The sequence below is a fragment of the Rhinoderma darwinii genome, chromosome 2, assembly GCF_050947455.1.
Source record: "Rhinoderma darwinii isolate aRhiDar2 chromosome 2, aRhiDar2.hap1, whole genome shotgun sequence".
NCBI lineage: Eukaryota > Metazoa > Chordata > Amphibia > Anura > Rhinodermatidae > Rhinoderma > Rhinoderma darwinii.
The window spans coordinates 338,402,501-338,427,839 of NC_134688.1; the positions used below are offsets into that span (position 1 = coordinate 338,402,501).

At 43.9% G+C, this 25,339-nt stretch overlaps 1 protein-coding gene across 2 annotated transcripts in view; it reads right to left on the minus strand.

Annotated features, from left to right (window-relative positions):
• Positions 1-19,549: 19,549 nt before the first annotated feature.
• Positions 19,550-25,339, minus strand: part of LOC142741272 (C4b-binding protein alpha chain-like) — a 51,269-nt gene continuing 45,479 nt past the window's right edge. For both annotated transcript variants that reach the window (XM_075850667.1, XM_075850666.1), the window contains 4 exons: positions 24,914-25,096; positions 22,633-22,729; positions 21,483-21,559; positions 19,550-21,376 (listed from right to left, as the gene is read on the minus strand). In XM_075850667.1, the coding sequence (XP_075706782.1) occupies positions 21,375-21,376; positions 21,483-21,559; positions 22,633-22,729; positions 24,914-25,096 (359 nt within the window). In that variant the 3' untranslated portion in view covers positions 19,550-21,374. The remainder of the gene's footprint in view (positions 21,377-21,482; positions 21,560-22,632; positions 22,730-24,913; positions 25,097-25,339) is intronic.

The following is a 25,339-nucleotide window of genomic DNA, read 5'->3' on the forward strand; positions in this document are numbered from 1 at the left end:
CGGGTGGCTGAGGAGTTCTCTCTATGTAATCCCTGTGTATTTGCTGGGTACCATGAGTTCCAAGTGTACAACAATATGCATTTCCTTTTATCTGCTGCAAATCTCATGTATATCTAAATATGATGTTGTGCAAGGGTTAATATATTCTCACTTTATACAGGAGCAAAATACATGGTCACATGCTAGTACTCAGGCTTCTACTTGAAGCCAATCAGCTAGCTCTGTGGGAGGAATTAGAAGTTCCACCCTCTCTCCCCAGAGGGCAGAACCAGAAAAAAACAGTTTGTAGAGAGAAATGTGTTAGGTCAGCCATAAGGTGAGACAGCCAGACATGCTGTATGTTGATTCAGCCAACTTTAGCTTAGGCTAGAGTAGGCCACATGTAAGTGATTGCTGTTGAGGTGGGCAATAAATACGACACTGCGGTTGGGTTAACTGTTGTTTACTGTGTACAATCAGAATTAGGTCTCTTCTTCCTTGGTTAAAACATTGAACATCAGATAACAATTGTCCTCATAACTGGGCGCCGGAACACGGCCAGGAGGGAACCACAGGCGAAAGGGTGGCGGCGTTGAAGTGCGCAGCCCAATGTCTGTACCATCTGCTCCGTATGGAAAAGTCTCTGGTGCACTGTTGCAACAACGGGAGTTACGTTTCCTTGTCCTCGATGAGGGAAAACAAGTCCGGTACCTGTGCTCCTCCGCATCATCTCCCTCAGCCTTGGGGTTGCGTCCAAGGTCTGGCTGCAGCACCACTGGACGGCTGGACCTCTGCACGGCTGGACCTCGGCACGGCTGGACCACGGCACGGCTGGACCTTGGCACGGCTGGACCTCGTCACGGCTGGACCTCTGTACGGCTGACCTCTGCACGGCTGGACCACTGCACGGCTGGACCCTGGGCACGGCTGGACCTCTGCACGGATGGACCACTGCACGGCTGGACCTCGGCATGGCTGGGGGGCGGCTAGTGCTGCTGGCTGCTGGGCGGCTAGTGCTGCTGGCTGCTGGGCGGCTAGTGCTGTTGGCTGCTAGGCGGCTAGTGCTGTTGGCTGCTAGGCGGCTAGTAGTGATGGCTGCTAGGCGGCTAGTGGTGATGGCTGCTGGTTTGGGGTGTTTGGATACTCACTGCGGTCTCTTCCTTACACCGCTCATCTGGCAAGGGTCGTCTCTTTCCTGTCTTTCTCTTCCTTATACCCCCTCTCCGAGTCCGCCTGCCTTGGTTCCTCCTCACACCCGCACACACACCCGTCTCTCCGCCACTTCTCTCTTCCGCCGCTTCTCTATCCCGCCGCTCCACTCTCTACACTCTCCCTCCTCTCCCCTCGCGCCCTTCTGACCACTTCTGAGTCGCGCGTCACTTCTGAACTCCTCCAGGAGTCTTCACTCCTCTCCTGGCGCATGCGCGAGTGCCTGACAGCCAACGACATGACAAAACCCCGCTCGAACTCCCGACTCCGGACAGGTAAGTCCACGAATGGTGTTGACCACCCTTACACACATATGTCCAGTTCACTATCTAGAAGCAAGATTCTAAGCCTGGCGCTGCGAGTGAACTCACCAGTATCCGGTTGCCAGTGCCTTCATCCATTTTCCAGGTTTGGAGCGTCCGCAGTGTTCCATGGTGCAGTGAAGTAATAAGACTAATCCAAATCTGTCCCAGTCCGCACGAGGAGTGCACCTTTTGCTAAAGGTCTATCTGCCAGAGAAGATAACACTGTACAAGGGCTTCTCTGCAACGCGTTACACCTTTAATGGTTCCGCCAGCGTGTGCACTTTCCAGCTATCAAGGCGAAATCTGTTTTGCTGTACGTTGCACAAGAGGGTATCGTGCCAGCGCCAAAAGCCTCAAGAAACCATCCACAGTGAGCCAAGCTGTGAAGGCCCTACCCTTGGTAGATTCCATAATATTGGACTGTGTCCGTCGCCCATAGCAACCGAGAGTTATCCTCATCATCCTAGCCACTATTCAAGCTAGAGATAATTATACCATTTCAGGGAATTGTGACCAAGTATTTTACACCTCTTTGCAAATCTGTGTACCAGTACTCTTAGGGTATGTTCACACGGCCTATTTTCGGTCGTTTTTCGGCCCTAAATGGCCAAAAAACGGCTGAAAAATAGGAAGCAGAACGCCTCCAAACATCTGCCCATTGATTGCAATGGGAAAAACGGCGTTCTGTTCCGACGGGCCATTTTTTCGCGCAGCCGTTTTAAAAAACGGCCGCGTAAAAAAACGCCCGCTAAAAAGAAGTGCAGGTCACTTCTTGAGAAGTTTTTGGAGCTGTTATTAATAGACTCTATTGAAAAAATCTCCAAAAACGGGCGTAAAAATCGCAGTGAAAAAGAAGTGCAGGTCACTTTTTGGGACGTTTTTGGAGCTGTTATTAATAGACTCTATTGAAAAAAGCTCCAAAAACGGGCGTAAGAAGCGCAGCGAAAATCGCGAGTGGCTTCAAAAAGTCTGAAAATCAGGAGTTGTCTTCCCTTGAAAACAGCTCCGTATTTTCAGACGTTTTTGAGTTTGCGTGTGAACATACCCTTATCCTGCAATTGACTGTATTTATATGCCGTTAATCTGCACAGACCTCATCAGTAAAGTTTACCATCTTGTTACCCCGTTACAACCAAGTTGGTGTCTCTTTACTGCAGACTTGCACCTTGACAAAAGCTGTGTGGGTTCAGGTAGAGACGCAGGGGTTGGCCACGCCACCCGTGACATCAATCTGATATCTGCAGGACCACAAGTCCCAGCCAACCCTGCTGCCACTCATATACCATCTGGTCTCCCTCTGCATACCGCATGCACATAACATGGCAGGCATGCAACAGATAACACATAAGTGTAAAAAGTGTAAACATCACCTCACATAAGGGAAACACAGAACGCGGGTAGCAACAAACATGGAGGCCTCACAGGGCAGGCAGTTCAATTTAAAGGGGCAACATCACTCGCTTACATACATGCCTTACATCACCAAGCATGATGCCAAGAGTAGGATGGAGTGGTGTAAAGCACGTCGCCACTGGACTCTGGAGCAGTGGAAACGTGTTCTGTGGAGTGACGCATCACCCTTTTCCATTTGGCAGTCTGATGGCTGTCTGGGTTTGGTGATTGCAAGGAGAACGTTGCCAACTGTAAAGTTTGGTGGAGCCGGGATATGGGGTTGTTTCTCAGGAGTTGACTTCGGCTCCTTAGTTCCGGTGAAGGGAAATCTTAATTCTTCAGCATACCAAGAGATTTTAGACAATTGTATTCTTCCAACTTTGTAGGAGCAGTTTAGGGAAGGTTCTTTTCTGTTCCAGCATGACTGTGCTCCAGTGCAGAAAACAAGGTCCATACAGGCATGGTTGGGTGGGTTTGGTGTGGAATAACTTGACTGGCCCGCACAGAGCCCTGACCCCAACCCATTTCAACACCTTTGGGATGAACTAGAATGGAGATTGCGAGCCAGGCCCTCTCGTTCAACATCAGTGTCTGACCTCACTAATGCTCTTCTGAATATATTGGCAAAAATTCTCAGACACACACCAAAATCTTGTAGAAAGCCTTCCCAGAATAGTGGAAGCTGTTTTAGCTGAAAAGGGGGACCAGCTCCATATTAATGCCTATGGATTAAAGGCTTTTTTACACAGGCCAATAATAGGGCAAACAAGCGTTCATATGAACGCTCATTCCCGATCATTGGCCTGTATAAACAGGGAGACAGTCATCCAATGAACGCTCGTTCATCGGCAGATAGAATCTTTTATGCTGCAAGAAATGTTATCGTTGTCAGCAGCACATCTTACTGTGTAAACAGAGATGTGCTGCCGACATGGTGCAAATGCATGGGGGCGAGCGATCGTGTTAACCAATCATTGCTCCTTGTGAAAGGAGCAAACCAGCGCCGATCAACAAGCTATCTTGTTGATCAGGGCTCGTTTTTTCGGCTGTTAACTTCAGAATGGGATGTCATACCACCTCCTGTAGGTGTAATGTGTAGGTGTCTCAATGCTTTTGTCCATATACTGTATTTCAAATAGTATTCAGTCTGTTCATAGCTGTCTCAGAGTCTGAACTTCCAGTTTTTCCTCGGGTTTCAGAAACGTCCTGGATTTCTGGTCCTGCTAGATGCAACAGAAGTGATCTTTTCTGGGCAGGTGCAGTCACTCTAGGAGAGGCTGGACTGCAGCCCAAAGGACCTAAGGGGAAGCCTCCATGACCGCTATAGGAGGGAAGGGGTTAACTATTGCGGGTCAGGTAGGGGTCAGTGCAGGGGAGGGGAAGGAGGAGTTGGGGAAGGGAGGAGTAGTGGGTTGGAATAAAGGTTCTTCCTGCTGTTTTCAGCATTGAGCTGGAAGCAGTGGGAAGCGAAACAGTAAAAACACCAAGCTCCCACCCTCCCGCCCTTAATTTTGCTTGGACCCATTGTGTTTTTTGTTTTGGATGGGTATTGTTTGGCTCGGCAGATTTGGCCACGTTAGTAATTGTGTTATATTTTGCATGTAATTTGTTGTTTTTCATTTTAGGAGCAGGTCCAGGTGTCATAGCAGCTGGTGGGGGAAGTCCTTGAGGTTGGTCAGTATGAACTGCTGGTGGGGTCGCATTGGGGTTATGCGTCCCCCAGAAAGGTATATTATTTGGAAGACTTCATAGGGTGTTATCCCTTTGAAGTGGTCTTCAGGTGGTTGGAGCCATCTGCAGAGGTGAGCGTTACCTCCGAGCTGGTTTATGGCTGGAGGTAAATAGTTGGTGGTGGTTTGCAGATGGCTAACTCAAGGTAAAAAAAACGGCTTCAAGGACTTCCGCTGCTCTAATTGGTGTTAATGTTGTTGTTATTATTATTGATACTGACCCATGTTGGGTCATGTGAATTATAGGAGGAATTCTTTGGTTGAATTCCTCGTACTTATCCGAATGTTTCGGATTAAATTGCATTTTTTCTAACTGATGTAAATTAATAAACGGCTGCTGTGGCCATTTCACATCCAACCTCGGTTGTCACGTGTTTTTCTTGGGTTGGGGGGTGAGAAAAAAGGAGAATAAGAGGGTTCAACAGCACACAACTCTACTTAGGCAGGTCATGTAACTGCAACATAGAAGTTAAAACCTTTTCCCTACTTGTCCCAGTACTGTGACAGACTAGTTTGGTCCCCAGAAACACACCAACCTTATAATGAATAAGTAGAGTATGGGGTATATTTACATAGTAGTTTTTTGCCGCAATCACAGCAGCGCAATTTAAAAAAAAATCAGGGCAAAAACCACAACAAAAAACAACTCCTGTAAACAAACCCTGACACAAGTGATCAGGCCTAGACTTTAGGATGCTTGCTTTAGGGTCCATTAACACGTTGCAGTTGAAGTGCGGTTAGAACCGCATCTGAAAACCGCATGAATGTTTATCACCAATTAATGCATTTTTCAATGCAGTTGCCGTAAAAAAAAAAAAACTCCAGCTAGGCAGAACACTGACTGAGTCACATCCAGCACACTGGGCCAATAAGTCATATATAATATTCAGCCAGCAATTTAACATATTACTGCCCAAGATCAACTTTAAAGTGCAAGCTCCTAAGGATGTTCATTTTGGATTTGTAAATTGGTTTATCATTTAGATCTCTCATTAAAAATGAGACCAGCATTATGGTTCCCCCTGCTGGTAGAAAGCTTGAATGTCTTCATAGTCTTAAGGGGAAATTTACTGAGCAATCTACAACAATTTTCTGGCATAGAACAGTTGCTATTCGCACTAAAATTTTGCAACTTTTTTTTTTTCCTCCACCATTTTAAAAAAAAATTAGGTGGGGCTTAAGGAACCCCCACACTTATACTAGACTTACCATCAGAACTGGTGTAAATTATAGCGGAGATCTACGCCATATCGTAGCTCATGCCAATTCCAGTGGCGTTCATTCTAAGGGGGGATTCACACGAGCGTGTATTCGGTCCGTGCGGGCCGCGTGGTTTTCACGCGGCACGCATGGACCAATACAAGTCTATGGGGCAGTACAGACAGTCCGTGCTTTTTGCGCAGCGTTTGTCTGCTGCGCAAAAAGCGCGACAGGTTCAATAACTCTGCGTATTTCGCGCATCACGCACCCATTGAAGTCAATGGGTGCGTGAAAATCACGCGCACCACACGGAAGCACTTCCGTGGGACGAGCGTGATTTGCGCAACCGCAGTGAAAAGGATGAATGAAAACCAAAAAGCACCACGTGCTTTTCTGTTTCCGAACATCCAAACGGAGTGTCTTTGCGATGAGCGAAGCCGGACAAGCGTACCGAACTTCACCGGGTTCGGCCAAACTCGTTTTGGCCGATCCCGGCAAAAAAATTATCGGTACGCGACGTCAGGAGATAGTCACTGTCCATGGTGCTGAAAGAGTTAAACTGTTTCAGCACCATGGACCGTGACTTCCGATCCCAATATACATGAACCTGTAGAAAAAAAACGAAGTTCTGACTTACCGCTAACTCCCGGCTTCTTCCTCCAGTCTGACCTCCCGGGATGACAATTAAGTCCAAGTGACAGCTCCAGCCAATCACAGGCCAAACACAGGCTGCAGCCAATCACAGGCTGCAGCGGTCACTTGGACTGCTGCGTCATCCAGGGAGGTGGGGCCCGATGTCAAGAGAGGCGCGTCACCAAGGACGCGTCACCAAGGACGCGTCACCAAGGCAACGGCCGGGAAGTTCTCGGTAAGTAGGAACTTTATCTTTTTTTTTTTACAGGTTTTTCGCTGTTGTGTTCGGCATTCACTGTCGAGGGTGCTGAAAGATTTAGCTCTTTCAGCACCTTGGACAGTGACGGGCGTTGACAAGCCTCATCTCTATGATGCCGGCTGCGCGAAAATCACGGAGCCGCGCATCAGACACGCATGACACACGCAGCTGTCAAATGGTTTTTGCGCTCGCAAAACGCTGCGTTGTTTGCGCGCGCAAAAACGCAACGTTCGTGTGAATCTGCCCTTAGACTGGCATATGAAATGACAATCTAAGTAAATTTCCTGATGTGTCTTTAAATTCCAATGAAAGAAATAAAGGCTGATCTCTGATTGGTTCATATGGGCGGCAACAACAACAGTTTTACTTTTTTATTAACAGGTGCCCATATGGGAGATTTAATAAAAAATAATGCACAGAAGTTTGTTGAAATTGTGCAAAAAATATGTGCATGGTGTGCACCAAATTTATTTTGAAAAGTGCCTAGAAAAAAGGGACATGGCTAAAAAAAGTTTTACAATTCTTTGATGCAAAATATTTATGGTTGATGCTGTTTGATAATAGTAGACTAGTGTAACGCCTGTGGTAACTAACCACCAACTCCTGCCATCCAGTCGACGCCCTTCTCTCCAGAGATGTCTGCACATGCAGCCATCCTGTTCCACAGTGACCACCAGGGTGCGCTCGCGGGCTCAGTCCAGACTTAAGGAGCCAAAGCACACACAGGTGGGGGATTGAGCTGATTGCTCCCAGAGCACCTTGGTCTATAAGAAGGACTGTGCCCCTCCCTGCAATGCCTGAGCGTTGTTGTTGTTATCCTAGTATGTCTATGCAAATGGTCTTCTAGTGTTTCCCGATTCCCAGTGTTTTCCGTTCCTGCTATTTGTAAACTGTATCCTGTACTATCCTGGTCAAGTACAGTGTTGAGCTGAAGTTGTGCTGTGCTGTATACCACGCCTGTTTTGCAACACCATGCCTGGAGCCTGCCTGCTGCCTAGTCTCAGCCGAGCAGGTCTTGCTACTGTCTGAGCTACCACAGGTACACTATACAAACTATAAACTGTGACCTGTGTCCTGTTGGCCAGCTGCCATACGATCAAGGCAGTAAGGTCCAATGGGTCCACATACCTGTAAAGGGAAGTGTCCCTATTTATTTATTTATTTATTTATTTATTTATGTATATATATACACACACACATGTATATATGTGTATATATATATATATATATATATATATATATATATACACTGCCGTTTAAAAGTTTAGGGTCACTTAGAAATTTCCTTATTTTTGCAAAAAAAAAACACCGTTTTTTTCAATGAAGATAACCTTAAATTAATCAGAAATACACTCTATACATTGTTAATGTGCTAAATGACTATTCTAGCTGCAAACGTCTGGTTTTTAATACAATGTCTACATAGGTGTATAGAGGCCCATTTCCAGCAACCATCACTCCAGTGTTCTAATGGTACATTGTGTTTGCTAACTGTGTTAGAAGGCTAATGGATGATTAGAAAATACTTGATTACCCTTGTGCAATTATGTTAGCACCGCTGTAAACAGTTTTGCTGTTTAGAGGAGCTATAAAACTGACCCTCCTTTGAGCTAGCTGAGAATCTAGAGCATTACATTTGTGGGTTCGATTAAACTCTCAAAATGGCTAGAAAAAGAGAGCTTTCATGTGAAACTGTACAGTCTATTCTTGTTCTTAGAAATAAAGGCTATTCCATGCGAGAAATTGCCAAGAAACTGAAGATTTCCTACAACGGTGTGTACTACTCCCTTCAGAGGACAGCACAAACAGGCTCTAACCAGAGTAGAGAGAGAAGTGGGAGGCCCCGCTGCACAACTGAGCAACAAGACAAGTACATTAGAGTCTCTAGTTTGAGAAATAGACGCCTCACAGGTCCTCAACTGGCAGCTTCATTAAATAGTACCCGCAAAACGCCAGTGTCAACGTCTACAGTGACAGGCGACTCCGGGATGCTGGCCTTCAGGGCAGAGTGGCAAAGAAAAAGCCATATCTGAGACTGGCTAATAAAAGGAAAAGATTAATATGGGCAAAAGCACACAGACATTGGACAGAGGAAGATTGGGAAAAAGTGTTATGGACAGACGAATCGAAGTTTGAGGTGTTTGGATCACACAGAAGATCATTTGTGAGACGCAGAACAACTGAAAAGATGCTGGAAGAGTGCCTGACGCCATCTGTCAAGCATGGTGGAGGTAATGTGATGGTCTGGGGTTGCTTTGGTGCTGGTAACGTGGGTGATTTGTACAACGTAAAAGGGATTTTGAATTATGAAGGCTATCACTCCATTTTGCAACGCCATGCCATAGCCTGTGGACAGCGCTTGATTGGAGCTAATGTCATCCTACAACAGGACAATGACCCAAAGCACACCTCCAAATTTTGCAAGAACTATTTAGGGAAGAAGCAGGCAGCTGGTATTCTATCTGTAATGGAGTGGCCAGCGCAGTCCCCAGATCTCAACCCCATAGAGCAGTTGTGGGAGCAACTTGACCGTATGGTAGGCAAGAAGTGCCCATCAAGCCAATTCAACTTGTGGGAGGGGCTTCTGGAAGCATGGGGTGAAATTTCTCCCGATTACCTTAGCAAATTAACAGCTAGAATGCCAAAGGTCTGCAATGCTGTAATTGCTGCAAATGGAACATTCTTTGGCAAAAGCAAAGTTTGAAGGAGAAAATTATTATTTGAAATAAAAATCGTTATTTCTAACCTTGTCAATGTCTTGACTATATTTTATAGTCATTTTGCAACTCATTTGATAAATATAAGTGTGAGTTTTCATGGAAAACACGAAATTGTCTGGGTGACCCCAAACTTTTGAACGGTAGTATATATATATGTGTGTATGTGTGTGTGTGTGTGTGTGTGTGTGTATGTATGTATATATATATATATATATATATATATATATATAATATGTATGTGTATATATAATACATATAATGTCTCATGAGCCAGGTCTGTAGAAACACAGCCCTGGTCATGAATACGGTTGTAAACAAAGCAGGACAATTAGCATTGCCCTGCTTTGTTTGGAAACCTTAGAGACAGGAGATAGTTTGATCTCCTGTCTCCATTTCAAATCTCCCACGCACACGGACGGTCTCGCGCACGCACGCTCTAGCAGTATTACGCGCGCACGGGATTACGCGCGGGCGCTCATGAGTCGGCTGGGGATACATTATCACCATGCCGACCCATGCTAGCTGGGGGCGAGCGCCACTCGTCCCCCGCTGCGAGCGTACCGGCAGAGTTAAATAGCCCTGCGTCGGTACGCTCAGCAGCTGAAGACCACCTCACCACTCCACCAGCGAGGGGCAGCTGGGACCTGCCTGCCTCCCACACCACCATGGACCGGCTCACCTCTCCTGTCCTGCCTCTCCTCCAACAACCTGCTCCTGTCTCCTGCTACGGCTCCTGACTCTGCTCCCCTGTTCCATCGACTAAAACGCTAAGTATCAGTGTAGCTACGGCTACACTTTAAACTCCCCCTCTCTCTCTGTCTGTCCCTGTTAACCCTTGCTGTCCCAGAGTACCCCTTGGTGCCCCTGAGTCCCTGTTTACCCTTGCTGCCCTGAGTTAACCCTTGCTGTCCCCGAGTCCCTGAAGTTAACCCTTGCATTCCCTGAAGTTATCCCATTGCTGCCCTGAGTTAACCCTTGCTGCCCCCGAGTACCTGTTAACCCTTACTGTCCCTGAAGTTGATCCTTGCTGTCCTGTGTAACCCTTGCTGTCCCTGAAGTTACCCCTTGCTGTCCCTGAGTGAACCCTTTCTACCCCTTGCAGTCCCTGAGTTAACCCATTGCTGCTGTCCCTGAGTTCCCTGAGTTAACCCCTTGCTGAAAACCCTTCCCACTGTTGACCCGTTTACCTGATTATTTAGGAGGGAGTGGGACAGAGAAAGTGAGCGTGTGAGAATTAAAAGTAATTTATGTGTATTGTGTTGTAACGTAACTTCTTTGTATGTTTAGGTAAGTGGGTGGCGGTATAATTAGGATTGTGATACCGTGTTTATACTGTACTGTGAATAGTTACTGTATTTTATGTATGAGTGATTACTGTATGTTAATAAATATTACCTTTATTTACTATACGGTCTTATTCCCTTGAGTAGCAGCAAAAGCAATTAGATCGACGTTCGTATAAGGAAAAGGTAGGGGAACTAGGCATAACCCAAGTGACCCTGATTATAAAAGTGGTAGTAATAGTGGGTGACACGAGTAAGTGAAACCCCGCTATTACCTCACCCCCTTTAACAGTACCTAATGTGACAGTACACTCAGGCCATGATGTCACAAGAGATGCGGGCAGATATGCTAGACCTCCGGTCTCAACAGAACCAACTCCTCCAGACCTTGAACATTATTGCACATCGGCTGGAGGAGCAAGCTGCCGATCCTCCTACTACACCTCCTGGCAGTACTGATCCTCTGACTACACCTCGTGGCAGTGCTGATCACCGATTTTCTTTGCCACTTCCTGACCGCTACGATGGAGACGCAAGGACCTGCCATGGATGTTTGAACCAGTGCCAGATTCACTTTAGCCTGTATGTAAGGGCATTTTCGTCTGATGGCGCAAGGGTCGCTTTCATCGTCCCTCTCCTCACTGGCAGGGCCCTTGCATGGGCGAATTGTATTTGGGAGGGACAAGGACCAGAGACCCGTGACTTCCAGGGGTTCCTCCGGACATTTCGCACGGTGTTTGTGGAGCCTGGATGAGTCTCGTCTGCAGCCGCCTCTTTGCTGAACCTACGCCAGGGAGACACCTTCGTGGGCGAGTACGCTATCCACTTCTGCACCCTGGCAGGAGAGCTGTTGTGGAACAATGAGGCCCTGGTGGCTATAATCTGGCAGGGACTGTATCCTAAGATTAAGGACGAACTTGCCGCCCGAGATCTACCGTCTACCCTGGATGACCTCATCCTTTTGTCCGCCCGGATTGATATAAGGATCCGAAAACGGCACCAAGAAGCTCGTTGGGAGAAAGGACTCCCTAGTCCGGTCCCTACTTTGCAGCAACCCCTGCTGTCCTCAGATGTCGATCCTCCTAAGGAGTCTGTGAGGATGGACCAGTTTTAGCTGTCTACCCAGGAGTGACAACGCAGACGTACCTCAGGACTCTGTCTATTTTGCGGCCTCGGAGGCCATCTTGTGGGTCTGTGTCCCCAAAAGCCCCAGAACCTAGGGTTGGTGGGGGAGACAACCTTGGGTAAAGAATGACTTTCGTCTAAATTGTCCATTCCTGTGACCAGAGTGTCCGGCGAGAAAACGCATCCGGTATCTGGACACTGGATCCGCTGCTAATTTCATTCGTAGAGACCTGGTGCATCTTCTCCAATTGCCCACTACCCCTCTGGAGAGGCCGTTGATAGTTGCATCTGTAAATGGACTACCTCTGCCAGACCCAATTATAGCTGTGACCAAGCCGCTGAGGCTCCAAGTGGGAGCCCTCCAATTCGAGTTCCTCTCGTTCTTTGTCCTGCCCAAGGCCGTCAACCCCATGACTCATCAGAGACATGTCCGTCAAGTTTTGCTGCGGTTAAGGGAGAATCGCCTCTGCGCCAAGATGGAGAAGTGCATATTTGAGAAAGATGCTCTACCCTTCCTGGGCTACATCATCTCGAATCAAGGTCTCAAGATGGATCCTGAAAAGGTAAAGGCCGTTCTGGTATGGCCACGCCCTCAAGGCTTGAGGGCCATACAGCGCTTCCTGGGATTCACCAATTTCTACAGACAGTTCATTCCAAACTTCTCCTCACTGACATCTCCTATCTCTAACCTCACCAAGAAAGGCATGAACGCCAAGGTGTGGACTCCAGAAGCAGAGTCCGCATTTAATAGCCTGAAGTGTGCCTTCACGTCAGCCTCTATCCTCCATCATCCAGATGATTCTCAACAGTTCTCGTTGGAGGTAGACGCCTCCTCTGTCGGTGCTGGTGCACTCCTGTTCCAAAGAGGTTCCAAGGGCAAGTCAATGGTATGTGGCTATTACTCTAAGCGCTTCTCTTCCGCAGAACGCAACTACTCGATTGGGGATCGGGAGTTACTGGCCACCAAATTGGTTCTGGAGGAGTGGAGACATCTATTAGTGGGCGCAGTACAACCCATCTTGATATTTACGGACCACAAGACCCTCACTTATCTCCAGACATCCCAACGACTGAATCCTCGTCAGGCCAGGTGATCGCTGTTCTTTGCCAGGTTCCAGTTTGAGCACCACTACCGTCCGACCGACAAGAATGTGAGGGACGATGCCTTGCCCAGGTCATTCGAGACAGAGGACACTAAGGAGTCTCCACAGAGTATCATTAACCCATCCTGCATCATCCCTGTCAACCCTCTGCAAGTTAGAGACATTCCCCCAGGGAGGATTTTTGTGCATCTGGTGGACAGAAAAAGAATCCTCCGCTGGGGACACAGTTCCAAATTGACAGGTCACGCGGGCGCCCGTAAGACCCGAGACCTGATTGCTCGTCAGTTCTGGTGACCCACGCTGCCTAAATACATCACTGACATTGTCTCCTCCTGCACGGTGTGCGCAGCAAATAAGGTTGCCCACGCCAAACCGGCCGGCCTGCTCCAGTCGTTGCCAGTGCCCGATGCCCCTTGGCAGCATATTGCTATGGACTTTGTCACGGACCTGCCTCTCTCTGCTGGTTGCAGTACGGTCTGGGTGGTGGTGGACCGATTCTCTAAAATGGCTCATTTTGTTTCACTGACCGGCCTACCGTCCGCTTCCCGACTGGTCAATCTCTTCGTCCAACACATCTTCCATCTGCACAGCTTGACTCTACATATTGTGTCGGATTGGGGGGTTCAGTTCAGCTGTAAGTTCTGGAGAGCCCTCTGCGTACTCCTCGGTGTGACGTTGGACTTTTCCTCTGCCTACCATCCCCAGTCCAATGGTCAAGTCAAGAGAATAAACCAGATTATGGAGCACTATCTACGACACTTTATCTCCAGGCAGCATGATGACTGGGTGCAGCTGCTTCCTTGGGCTGAGTTCTTCTACAACAACCATACTAGTGAGTCCACCGCTAAGAGTCTATTCTTCATTGTCTATGGCCAACACCCTCGTATACCTCTTCCTGTTTCCACTACGTCCCAGGTGCCTGCAGCTGACTCTGCATTCAGGGACTTTCTACAGATCTGGCAGCAGACTCGATCTTCTATTCTGCTGGCGGTCGACTGCATGAAGAGAAAGGCAGACACAAGAAGACGAGAGCCTCCCCAGTTCCTTCCAGGTACTTAGGTCTGGCTGTCCTCTAGGAATATCTGGCTGAGGGTGCCATTGTACAAGTTTTCTCCCGGGTTCCTTAGACCCTTCGAGATTTTGCAACAAATCAACCCTGTTTCCTACAAGCTTTGGCTGCCTCCTACCCTCAAGATCCCCAACTCCTTCCATGTCTCCCTGCTGAAGCCGGTGATCTTGAACCGCTACTCCAAGACTTCCACTCCTGCAGTGGCTCCCAGCGGTTCATCAGAGACTTTTGAGGTTAAGGAGATCCTGGACACTAAAAAAGTAAGAGGAAGAACCTTTTATTTAGTAGATTGGAAGGAGTTTAGTCCAGAAGAGAGGTCCTGGGAGCCAGAAGAGAATCTCAATGCTCCTACCCTCATTAAGAGGTTTCTCTCTCGTTCTGGTCCCAAGAGGAGGGGGCGTAAGAGGAGGGATACTGTAACGTCTGTAGTCGCTGACCACGAACTCCTTCCATCCAGTCGACGCCCTTCTCCCCAGAGATGTCTGCACATGTGGTCGTCCTGTTCCACAGTGACCACCAGGGTGCGCTCGCGCGCTTAGTCCAGACTTAAGGAGCCAAAGCGCACACAGGTGGCGGATTGAGCTGATTGCTCCCAGAGCAACCTGGGCTTTAAGAAGGGCTCTGCCCCTCCCTGTAATGCCTGAGCGTTGTTGTTGTTGTTGTTATCCTAGTATGTATATGCAAATCGTCTCCTAGTGTTTCCCAGTTCCCAGTTTTTCCCGTTCCTGCTACCTGTAACCTGTATCCCATGCCATCCTGGTCAAGTACCAACGTGTTGAGCTGAAGTCGTGATGCGCTTTATACCACGCCTGTTTTGCTACACCACGCCTGGAGCCTGCCTGCTGCCTAGTCCCAGCCAAGCCTGTCTTGCTACTGTCTGAGCTACCACAGGTACACTATATGAACTATAGTCCGTGACCTGTGTCCTGTTCGCCAGCTGCCATACCGTCAAGGCGGTACGGCCCAGTGGGTCCACGTACCCAACGTGACAAGTAGAATATTCCTAACACAACAAATAAAGCTCATGTTTACATAGTGAGTTGCGTCAAATTTATCATGCGTTGTGTACTATTTTCTTAAATTTGGGGCAATTTTCTAGCTTAAATTGACACAAATTTTTCAAACAACTTATGCTAAACTAATAGTATACCAGATATATAACAACTTTGTAATTTACTTACTGTTAACATGTAGTTATTTTATTCATGCAATTTCTGTGTCACGTTGCTGACATTAGTTGTCTCCCTTCCTCTGCTGTCCACCCCCTGTTGTTAAGCAAAATCCATCTCTGGTTACAGAGCAGAGGAGACGGACTACACGAAATGGGGGTGTTTCTTTTTACTGCCTGCCAATAAAAGTCTATTGAGAGGGGAGGGGGAGCAGGAGGAGTGATCAGGGAAAAAGAAAGACACAGACACGCTGCCCATAGAAGACTATATAAAGAAGAGAAGGGAGCAGGGAAAGACAGAGACAAGCTGCCCATAGAAGTCTATAGAGAGGGAAGAGGGTAGCAAGAGCAGAGTAAGAAGGCTACACACAGATGTGTTTCATCTTCCTGGTAAGAGAAATATGTCACCCCAGTTCTGGATTCTCAACTACACTGCTCAGTACTGCTATATAATCTCCTCCATATATATATATATATATATATATATATATACACATACATACATATATATATGCATATGTTAATGAGGTGCCACCTGTTGGAAGTCAACCCCATGGTTCCAAGATATAAAATGTGGAGTATTATATTAAATTCATTGTTTAAACTATGATTCGAATCGCACAATATTGTTTTTGTGGCAATTTTTGCAGCAATTTTTTATGCTACAGCTAAGGAGTAGATCCAACAACAAGGAAAAGAAGAAGGCTAGATTCACACATCGTGTATTTGTTACTGATTTTTGTGCAGATTTTTGAGCCACAGCCAGAAGTGAATGCAAGAGAAGTATGAATTCTCCCTTTATATTTCCCATTCCTTTGGAAACCGCTTCTGGCTTTGGCTCAAAAATCTGCACTAAAATCCGCAATAAAATTTATAACAAATACGTGAATAGGCTGTGAATCCAGCCTATAAAAAAGACTGATATGTCTACCCTTTCTTTTTCTATCCACTCCTGTGTCTGTCTCAAAAAACTGCATCAAAAACTGCTTGTATGATTTCAGCTTTAGGCTAAATCCATACACACTTATTGTTCAGCATTTTTTTAAAGCTTATAATAAAACACCTTGAATGGCAAGTGTTTTTTTTTTTAATTTCATTTTATATTAAAGCGTTTTTGGTGGAATTTATTTTGTAACATTTTGAACATGCTCTTTTTCTGGTCGTTTTTGAAAGCCTATTGAGAAAATGTGAGGAAAAAGGCCATACCCAAAGCATGCTGCTTTTGAAAAAAAATGTCACAGGTCAGAAAAATGCCACCAAAATTACATAAATGAATACGCTGTGTATGAAGTCTGTTCATGCTGATCATAACATTTATTAGCACAAAATGAGTCGTATCAGGTCACTCTGAACTGTGTTAAATCTGCACAGCATATTCTACTGGATCATCATGGACTAAGTACAGAAAACTAGATCAACATGAACAGTGCACAAGTCATCATGTGACAATGTATTTTATTAGGATAATTTCTCTGTCAACAGATAAAAATCACTCCCAAACCCATAGGGCAACATATTGCGGTGTGCGTGGAAAAGATGCTATGTATGTCATTATTAGACTGGGTACGGTTAGCAATAAGATTAACGTAAAACATGTCACAATTGATGGTCCTAGGCGTGCTTTAAACATTGAGCCTCCTGTTTTTTTGTGCACTAATGTATAATAGATGATGGGCGAGAATGTACAATATTTTCATTTGTTTTTGTTGCTGTATACAAATTCTCTGTTACAGCATTTGAGGTTTACAAACAGCAGTCCTTAGCTTTTAGTTATATGGAATACGGTAATTTTGTTAATTTGTTGTTCTTTATTGCAAATTTGATACATGTTGTTTTAATTAGAATAAATGTACTGAATACCAAAATATGTAGATACATTTTTCCCCTTGAGTTCTATATTTTTATATTTCCATACCTAGATTTACAATGTAAATTTAAAAACTATTCCCCTTTGCGCAAAATGTATTTCTTTTTTTAAGCCCATTGGATATTAATTTATATTTGTACAAAATTATATTAATATATGAGAGGTAACTATTATACATCTTGTCTATCTCTATTTTTTATATATACTAGTCCTTCTCAATGAATTAGAATATCATTAAAAAGTTAATTTATTTTAGTAATTCAATTCAAAAAGTGAAACTCATATATTATATAGATTCATTACATACCGAGTGATCTATTTCCAGCATTCTTTTCTTTTAATGTTGATGATTATGGCTGAAGGTCCTTTTACACCGACCGATAGGCGCTCGCTTGCTCCTGTCACACGGAGCTATGGATGGGGACGAGCAGTCATTAATCAGATTGCTCGCCCCCATCCATTATTATAATGTCGGCAGCGCGTCTCTCTGTTTACACATGTTTACACATGTTTACACATGTTTACTTTTTTATAACGATACGACCAGCTGATGATCGAGCATTTGCCGGTCATTTCCCTGTTTACACAGGGCAATTATAGGCAACGAGCTTTCAATTAATGCTCGTCTGCCTGATAATCGTCCTGTGTAAAACCCCATTAACAGTTAATGAAAACCCAAAACTTAGTCTCTCAGAAAATCTGAATATTGGGTAAAAGTTGAAGATTGTAGACTCATGATGTCACAATCTAATCAGCTAATCAACACAAAACACCGGCAAAAGTTTCCTAAGCCTTTAAAATGAATGGTCTGGTGCTCAGTTGTCCAAAGTCCTGTTTTCAGATGAAAGTAAAATTTGCATTTCATTTGGAAATCCAGGTCCCAGAGTCTGGAGGAAGAGTGGAGGGGAATCAATACAAGTTGCTTGTGGTCCAGTGTGAAGTTTCCACAGTCAGTGATGGTTTGGGGAGCCATGTCATATGCTGGTGTTGGTCCACTGTGCTATTTCAAGTTCAGAGTCAACGCAGCTGTCTACCAGGAAATTTTAGAGCACTTCATGCTTCCCTCTGCTGACAAGCTTTATGGAGATGCTAATTTCATTTTCCAGCACGACTTGGCACCTGCCCACACTGCCAAAAGTACCAATACCTGGTTAATAACCACAGTATCGCTGTGTTTGATTGGCCAGCAAACTCGCCTGACCTAAACCCCATAGAGAATCTATGGGGTATTGTCAAGAGGAAGATGAGACACCAGACCCAACAATGCAGACGAGCTGAAGGCCGCTATCAAAGCAACCGGGGCTTCTATAACACCTCAGCAGTGCCACAGGCTGATCGCCTCCTTTCCACACCGCATTGATGCAGTAAGTCATTCAAAAGGAACCCTGACCAAGTATTGAGTGCATATACTGTACATATTTTTCACTAAGCCAAGATTTCGGTATTAAAAATAATTTTTGAAATTGGGCTTATTTAATATTCAAATTTTCTGAGAGACCGAATTTTAGGTTTTCATTAACTGTTAGGGTATGTTCACACGCAAACTCAAAAGTGTCTGAAAATATGGAGCGTCTTTTCAAAACGGCCACGGAAAAAAACGGCCTTTTGGAACAGAACGCCGTTTTTCCCATTGAAATCAATGGGCAGATGTTTGGAGGCATTCTGCTTCCGATTTGTCGGCCATTTTTCGGGCATTTACGGCCCGAAAAACGGTCGAAAATAGGCCGTGTGAACATACCCTTAGCCATAATCATCAACATTATATGAAAAGAATGCTAGAAATAGATCACTCTGTGTGTAATGAATCTATATAATATGAGATTCACTTTTTGAATTGAATTACTGAAATAAATTAACTTTTTGATGATATTCTAATTCATTGAGAAGGACTAGTTTGTGTGTGTGTGTGTATATATTTTTTATACATACATATATATATATATATATATATATATATATATATATATATATATATATATATGTGTGTGTGTGTCTGTGTGTGTGTGTGTGTGTATTCCAAATTTTAAATTGCTTTTTGCACATTAACTGTAGAAATCCTTTTTATTATCAGTTTTAAATGAAGATACTTTTGACACATGAGGAGATCTTCCACCCGCCGCCAAGCTTTTTCAATTAAAGATTAGAGGGCCCAGGTTCTTTAGGCTGGGGCTAGACATAGGCTTTTTTCTTGTAGGGAATGACTAATCGCTGTCCTTAGGAATGCATTAGGCTTGGGGCTATTTATCTCACTAGAATCGCTGTGATATCGCTGTGATAAATCTCTGTAAATAGGAATCCATTAAGCTTGGGACTATTTATCTCACCATAAACAATCGCTGTGATAAATCGCTGTCAATAGGAATCCGTTGAGTAGCTTGAAAATCTCTACAAAATCGCTCCAGTCAAGAGATTTGCTAGCCATTTTGCTACACACTTGTCTGGAGCGATTTTGAAGAGATTTTCAAGCTTCTCAATGGATTCATACGGACAGCGATTACCTATCGTGAGATAAATAGTCCCAAGCCTAATGCCTATGGACAGCGATTTATCGTTCACTTCTATACAAATGTCTAGGTCTAGCCCCAGACTTAGGCTATGTTCACACGGAGTATTTTGGGGGAGGAATATCTGCCTCAAAATTCCGTTTGGAACTTTGAGGCAGATTTTCCTCTCCCTGCACGCCGATTTTCGCCAGCGGCCATTGAGCGCCGCGGGCATAAAACAGCGCAAAATACGCTTTCTCTGCCTCCCATTGAAGTCAATGGGAGGTCAGAGGCGGAAGCGCCCGAAGATAGGGCATGTCGCTTCTTTTTCCCACGAGGCAGTTTTACTGCTCGCGGAAAAAAGCCGCCGACGCCTCCCATTGAAATCAATGGGAGGCATTTTCGGGCCGTTTTTGCCGAGTTTTGCGACGCGGTTTCCGCGTCAAAAAACTCGGCAAAATACCCCGTGTGAACATAGCCTTAGGATGGATTCACGCGCAGTAGATTTTGTTGCAGAAATGTTTGCAACTGAAAATCAGATCCATTCAACTGAATGTGGTTGTTTCTGCAGCAAACACCTGGATTTCTGCAAGTTCCATTCAGATGAATGAAACAGATTTTAAGTTGCAGAAATTTCTGCAACAAAATCTGACGCATGTGAATCCAGCCTTAAAGTAGCAAGGACATGCAACAACATGGAAATTCAGCAAGAGACAATACCATCAGTGGATTCATTTGCATATGACATATTAGTCCTAGTGATATGACCAGTATGTACAATAACATTATTCCTGGGCCAATGTCATATTCTATATACTTGTAGAGCGGGCCCAGGAATAATTTCCTTTGATGGGCCCAAGTTACCAGAGGGTAACATCTCAAGTCATGTTGTTTTTTTCTTTTGAGATAAGTCCTAGTAATTATAGGCAGGAGATACATTTCCCCACACTGTTAGGGTATGTTCACACGGCGGGGGTCCGTAACGGCTGAAATTACGGGGATGTTTCAGCCTGAAAACATCCCCGTAATTTCAGCCGTACCGGCATGTGCAGGCGCTTGAACGCCGCGTCAATTACGGCCGTAATTAGCGCTGCTATTCATTGGAGTCAATGAATAGCGGCTCCAATTACGGCCAAAGAGGTGACAGGTCATTTGACAGCGGCGCGTAAATATACGCCTCGTGTGAACAGACAAACGTCTGCCCATTGCTTTCAATGGGCAGATGTTTGTCAGCGCTATTGAGGCGCTATTTTCGGGCGTAATTCGGGGCAAAAACGCCCGATTTACGTCCGTAAATAGGCCGTGTGAACATACCCTTAGTCTTGTTGAAATCTTTTAGAGAACACATGTAAGTTTGCTTTCTGATCTTCATTTTTGGCTGGTAGTCGAATTAAGGGTTGGGGCTTATCTAAGGGACGGGCTAAGTGCTCGTGATATCCTATTGCAGACCATATGTAAAGCGTAAATCAATGTTGATTAAACATCAAGAACAATAATATAGCACAACACAGACATTATTATGAGGTTAACAACTTAATTGAGATGCAAAAGTTAAAAAAAAAAAAAAAATCCTTTTTGAGAGGAATCTCGTTCAATATATGGATGTCATTACATAAGTCAAGTTTAGAAGATTTACTTCAACAAGTGAAAATACGAAGAAAATATGGATCACTTTTTATCTAAACGTGTGAAAATTCCTACTTATCAAAACCAATATACTGGTAGAAGTTAGTTATTTCTAAGTTAATAGTATGGCATGGAAAAAAAAAATTCTAAAAATGAAAGCTTAATCCGAATCAAGGTCACACATGCACGGTTCTTAAGTCTGATAATTCATAAGGTCTTGATGTTCTGGAAGAAAAAATAAAACACATAATGCAAAACTTTCAAAGAGAACTCTCTAAAAAAAGTGAAACATCATCTTAGTGCAAGTTATTAGAAAGGCATAGAAACTTACATTGGCATACAGGGGGGCTGCCCTCCCATACAGCATCTGCTGTACATTTTCTTTGTGACTGTCCAATCAAAGTGAATCTGTAGATAAATAAACGATAAAATGCATAAATAAGTCTAGCACTTTAGTATGGATACATTTTGTACAACTATTTGTTTCGATATTTTTAAATAGCCGTTTACTTACTATATATACATTATGCATCATTTCAACGATCATTGATTTAGACATGAAGAATATAGGGGCAATTGTAAGAAAACAATTTGGTAATCATGACCATTATTCTCCGCTATGGGATACGGTTTACACATTTCTAGCTTTACTTGGTCTCCCCTGCAATGTGTGGCAACTGCTATGTGCAAATTTCTGTCTCAGACTTTATGTTGTCTAATTTATAGGCCACCTACAGCAGCAATAACCAAGTATAAATCCACACCACAGTAAAAAGGAACAAAAACAAAATCACTACGTTACATTAATAATGCACAAACTAAAACATCTTTTACAGAATTAAATTTACAGGCGGAGCGAAGAAGAATGTGAAGTTAGGGAATTCTAGGAATGTCTTATCTGCCTATTATATTATAATATTATTATTATTATTATTGGAATAGCTCTCTAGCTACAGTATATGACCTTACTGTAATAATATACAGGGCTCTAAAGAATTTCAACTTCCCAACATTTATTTTGCAGACCAGTCATCATGTTAAGTTTCAAGTTAACTGACCGGTCTGTAGGGCATTTTCTGGGTATTTGAAGTTTTAGATTCTACATCAGCATTTATTAAATTATAGGTCTGTCAAAAAGGCTGAATTGCCTCGCTACGGAGATGCTGCAGAATTTGAACAAATCTCATCCACATACTCCTGAACATTTTTGACATGGAAATCAGAACATGTTGTGGGTTTTAAAATCTGCAGCATGTTCATTCTGTCCTGGATATTCACTGCGGATTTCTCCCTTTTCGATGCTGAAGGGGCGAAATTCGGAGCTAAATCCGCACGTAACACTTGCAGATTTTTTTGCGGGAACGAATATCCGGAGCATTTCCCTCCCATGTGAATCCAGGCTTTCTGTGATGAACCTATGATCTTCACATAACATATGTGTTATTCACACTGGATGTAGATTGTTATTATTGGCCACTCACCCATTATTGCAGCTGTAAGTAGCTGTTGATCCAAAATCTGTTCCTGTGCTTCTTACATTCCCATTTTTGATCCGCTCGGGTTCTCCACAGATGACCTCTAAAAAATAAGCAATTTAATTATTATTATTTAGTTTAGTTATTCTATTAATAATATCAACAACAGGACGTCTTTACATATTAAAAAGAGAAAGTGATATTAAATGGGTTATCCCACAAATCAAAGGCTGTTATGTTAATAGCTGTTGTAAAGTAATTTGCAGTGTTTATAGTATATAAAAATACCTTTCTCCTATGTCACTTCCCCTCTCCCTTGGTGCTGCTGCTTATCTGTGCTGATAAGGGAGGGGCTGTGGAGGAATCGATTTCCTCTTCTGGCAGATGCCAATATAGTCATTTCTTACTTTCCAAACCAGCTTAAAGAGGCTCTGTCACCACATTATAAGTGCCCTATCTCCTATATAAGGAGATGGGCGCTGTAATGTAGGTGACAGTAATGCTTTTTATTTTAAAAAACGATCTTTTTTCACAACGTTAGGAGCGATTTTGGTTTATGCTAATGAGCTTTCTTAATGCCCAAGTGGGCGTACTTTTACTTTCGACCAAGTGGGCGTTGTACAGAGGAGTGTATGACACTGACCAATCGGCATCATGCACTCCTCTCCATTCATTTACACTGTACTAGCGATATAGATATATCACTATGTGCAGCTACATAAACAAACCCTAACATTACTACAGTGTCCTGATAATGAATACACATGAAATCCAGCCTGGACGTCATGTGTACTCAGAATCCTGACACTTCTGACTCTTTTTTGTGAGATTCCAGCAACGGATACGAAATCTCGCGAGATCACGGAGCTAAACGAGATTTGGTTTCACTTGCCGGAATCTCACAAAAAAAGAGTCAGAAGTGTCAGGATTCTGAGTACACATGACGTCCAGGCTGCATTTCATGTGTATTCATTATCAGGACACTGTAGTAATGTTAGGGCTTGTGTATGAGACTGCACATAGCGATATAACTATATCGCTAGTGCAGTGTAAATGAATGGAGAGTAGTGCATGATGCCGATTGGTCAGCGTCATACACTCCTCTGTACAATGCCCACTTGGTCGAAAGTAAAAGTACGCCCACTTGGGCATTAAGAAAGCTCATTAGCATAAACCAAAATCGCTCCTAACGTTGTGAAAAAAGATCGTTTTTTTAAATAAAAAGCATTACTGTCACCTACATTACAGCGCCCATCTCCTTATATAGGAGATAGGGCACTTATAATGTAGTGACAGAGTCTCTTTAAGGCTGGGTTCCCACATTGCGTAAACGCTGTGGAATTTCCACAACGGAATTCTGTGCAGAAATCCTGCAGCATGTACAGTGGCAGCAAAGTGAATGACATTTAGCCATTCTCAGCCACACGTTGTGGAAAATAAATGCAGAAAAGTCGTGCGGGAAGTGTTCTGCAGTGTGACTTTTCTAATTCTGCAACATATGCAATTTATGCTGCATTTTCTGTCTAGGGATGCTGCGTGTTTGGCCCAAAGAATGGGGATTATAAATTCCACTACAGATGAGACTTGTTGCGGTATATATAGTGGAAATACAGCAGAAACACAATACAAACCACTGTAAATCTGCAGTTTGCTATAATAAATGCTTGACACTAAATCTGCAGGTAAAACCGCAGCAATAATACGCACAGTTTCCACAGCAAAAATGCAATTTTCTGCAGATTTCTATGACAGAATTATCTGCTTTTTTTTTTTGTTTCCAGATTACACTGGATTTTCTATGGCAGAAAGGAGTTTCCTACTGCAGAGGCTCTGCTCCTTCCCTGACAAGCAGGACAGAAAGCAGTTTCTATTGGTGATTAGAGGATCGCTATGTAGAGAACGGTCTGTGGGGAGAGTGACTGAGCATGCGTGTCAACCAGCACTCAGCTCAGTAGGTGGACATGTAGATTGCTATACACTTAACACCAGGTGGAGCCATACTACACAAGTCAAATGCCATAAATTTACTAGATGGTTTTTTTTTTAAATACAAAATGTGTTCAATACAAAATGTGTTCAGAATTTGGTGCTTTTTAAAAAACAAAAACATAATAGTGTTCATTGAAAAACCCCTTTAATTGTAATAAAAAAACAACAACATTCTACATAATAATATACAAGTTTTGATAGGTATTTTCTTTATTTACTCTCTGAAGACATTCGCATGATATTAGTAAATATTTATCATTATTGGCAGTAGTTACGCCACTGCCAAAACCGTACTTACTTTTGCAGAATTCAGTGATCTTTGACCATGTAAATCCATCCAGACACTGAATGATAGGTGGTAGAAATAAGTCATATTTATATCCAGGGCTGCACCGGTAAGTAATAGTTATTCCAACTGGAAAATACTGCGGTATCTCAATAATCTGTGCAAAATCAGGTTCAGGGGGGTCTGGGCAGCTTCCTGTTTGAAGTAAAGAAATGTACAGTAACAAGTGAAAAACAGATGATCAAGCTCAATAGTTAATCATTTCTGAACGTATAATTCTATGTAATGCTTTGCTTTTTAAGCTAAGGCTTCGTTCACATCTGGGTCGGGGTTCCGTTCATGGGTTCCATCAGACCTTTTCGTCAGGGGATCACATGAAAGGAAACCAAATGGAAACCATAGCTTTCCATTTGCATTACCATTGATTTCAATAGTAAT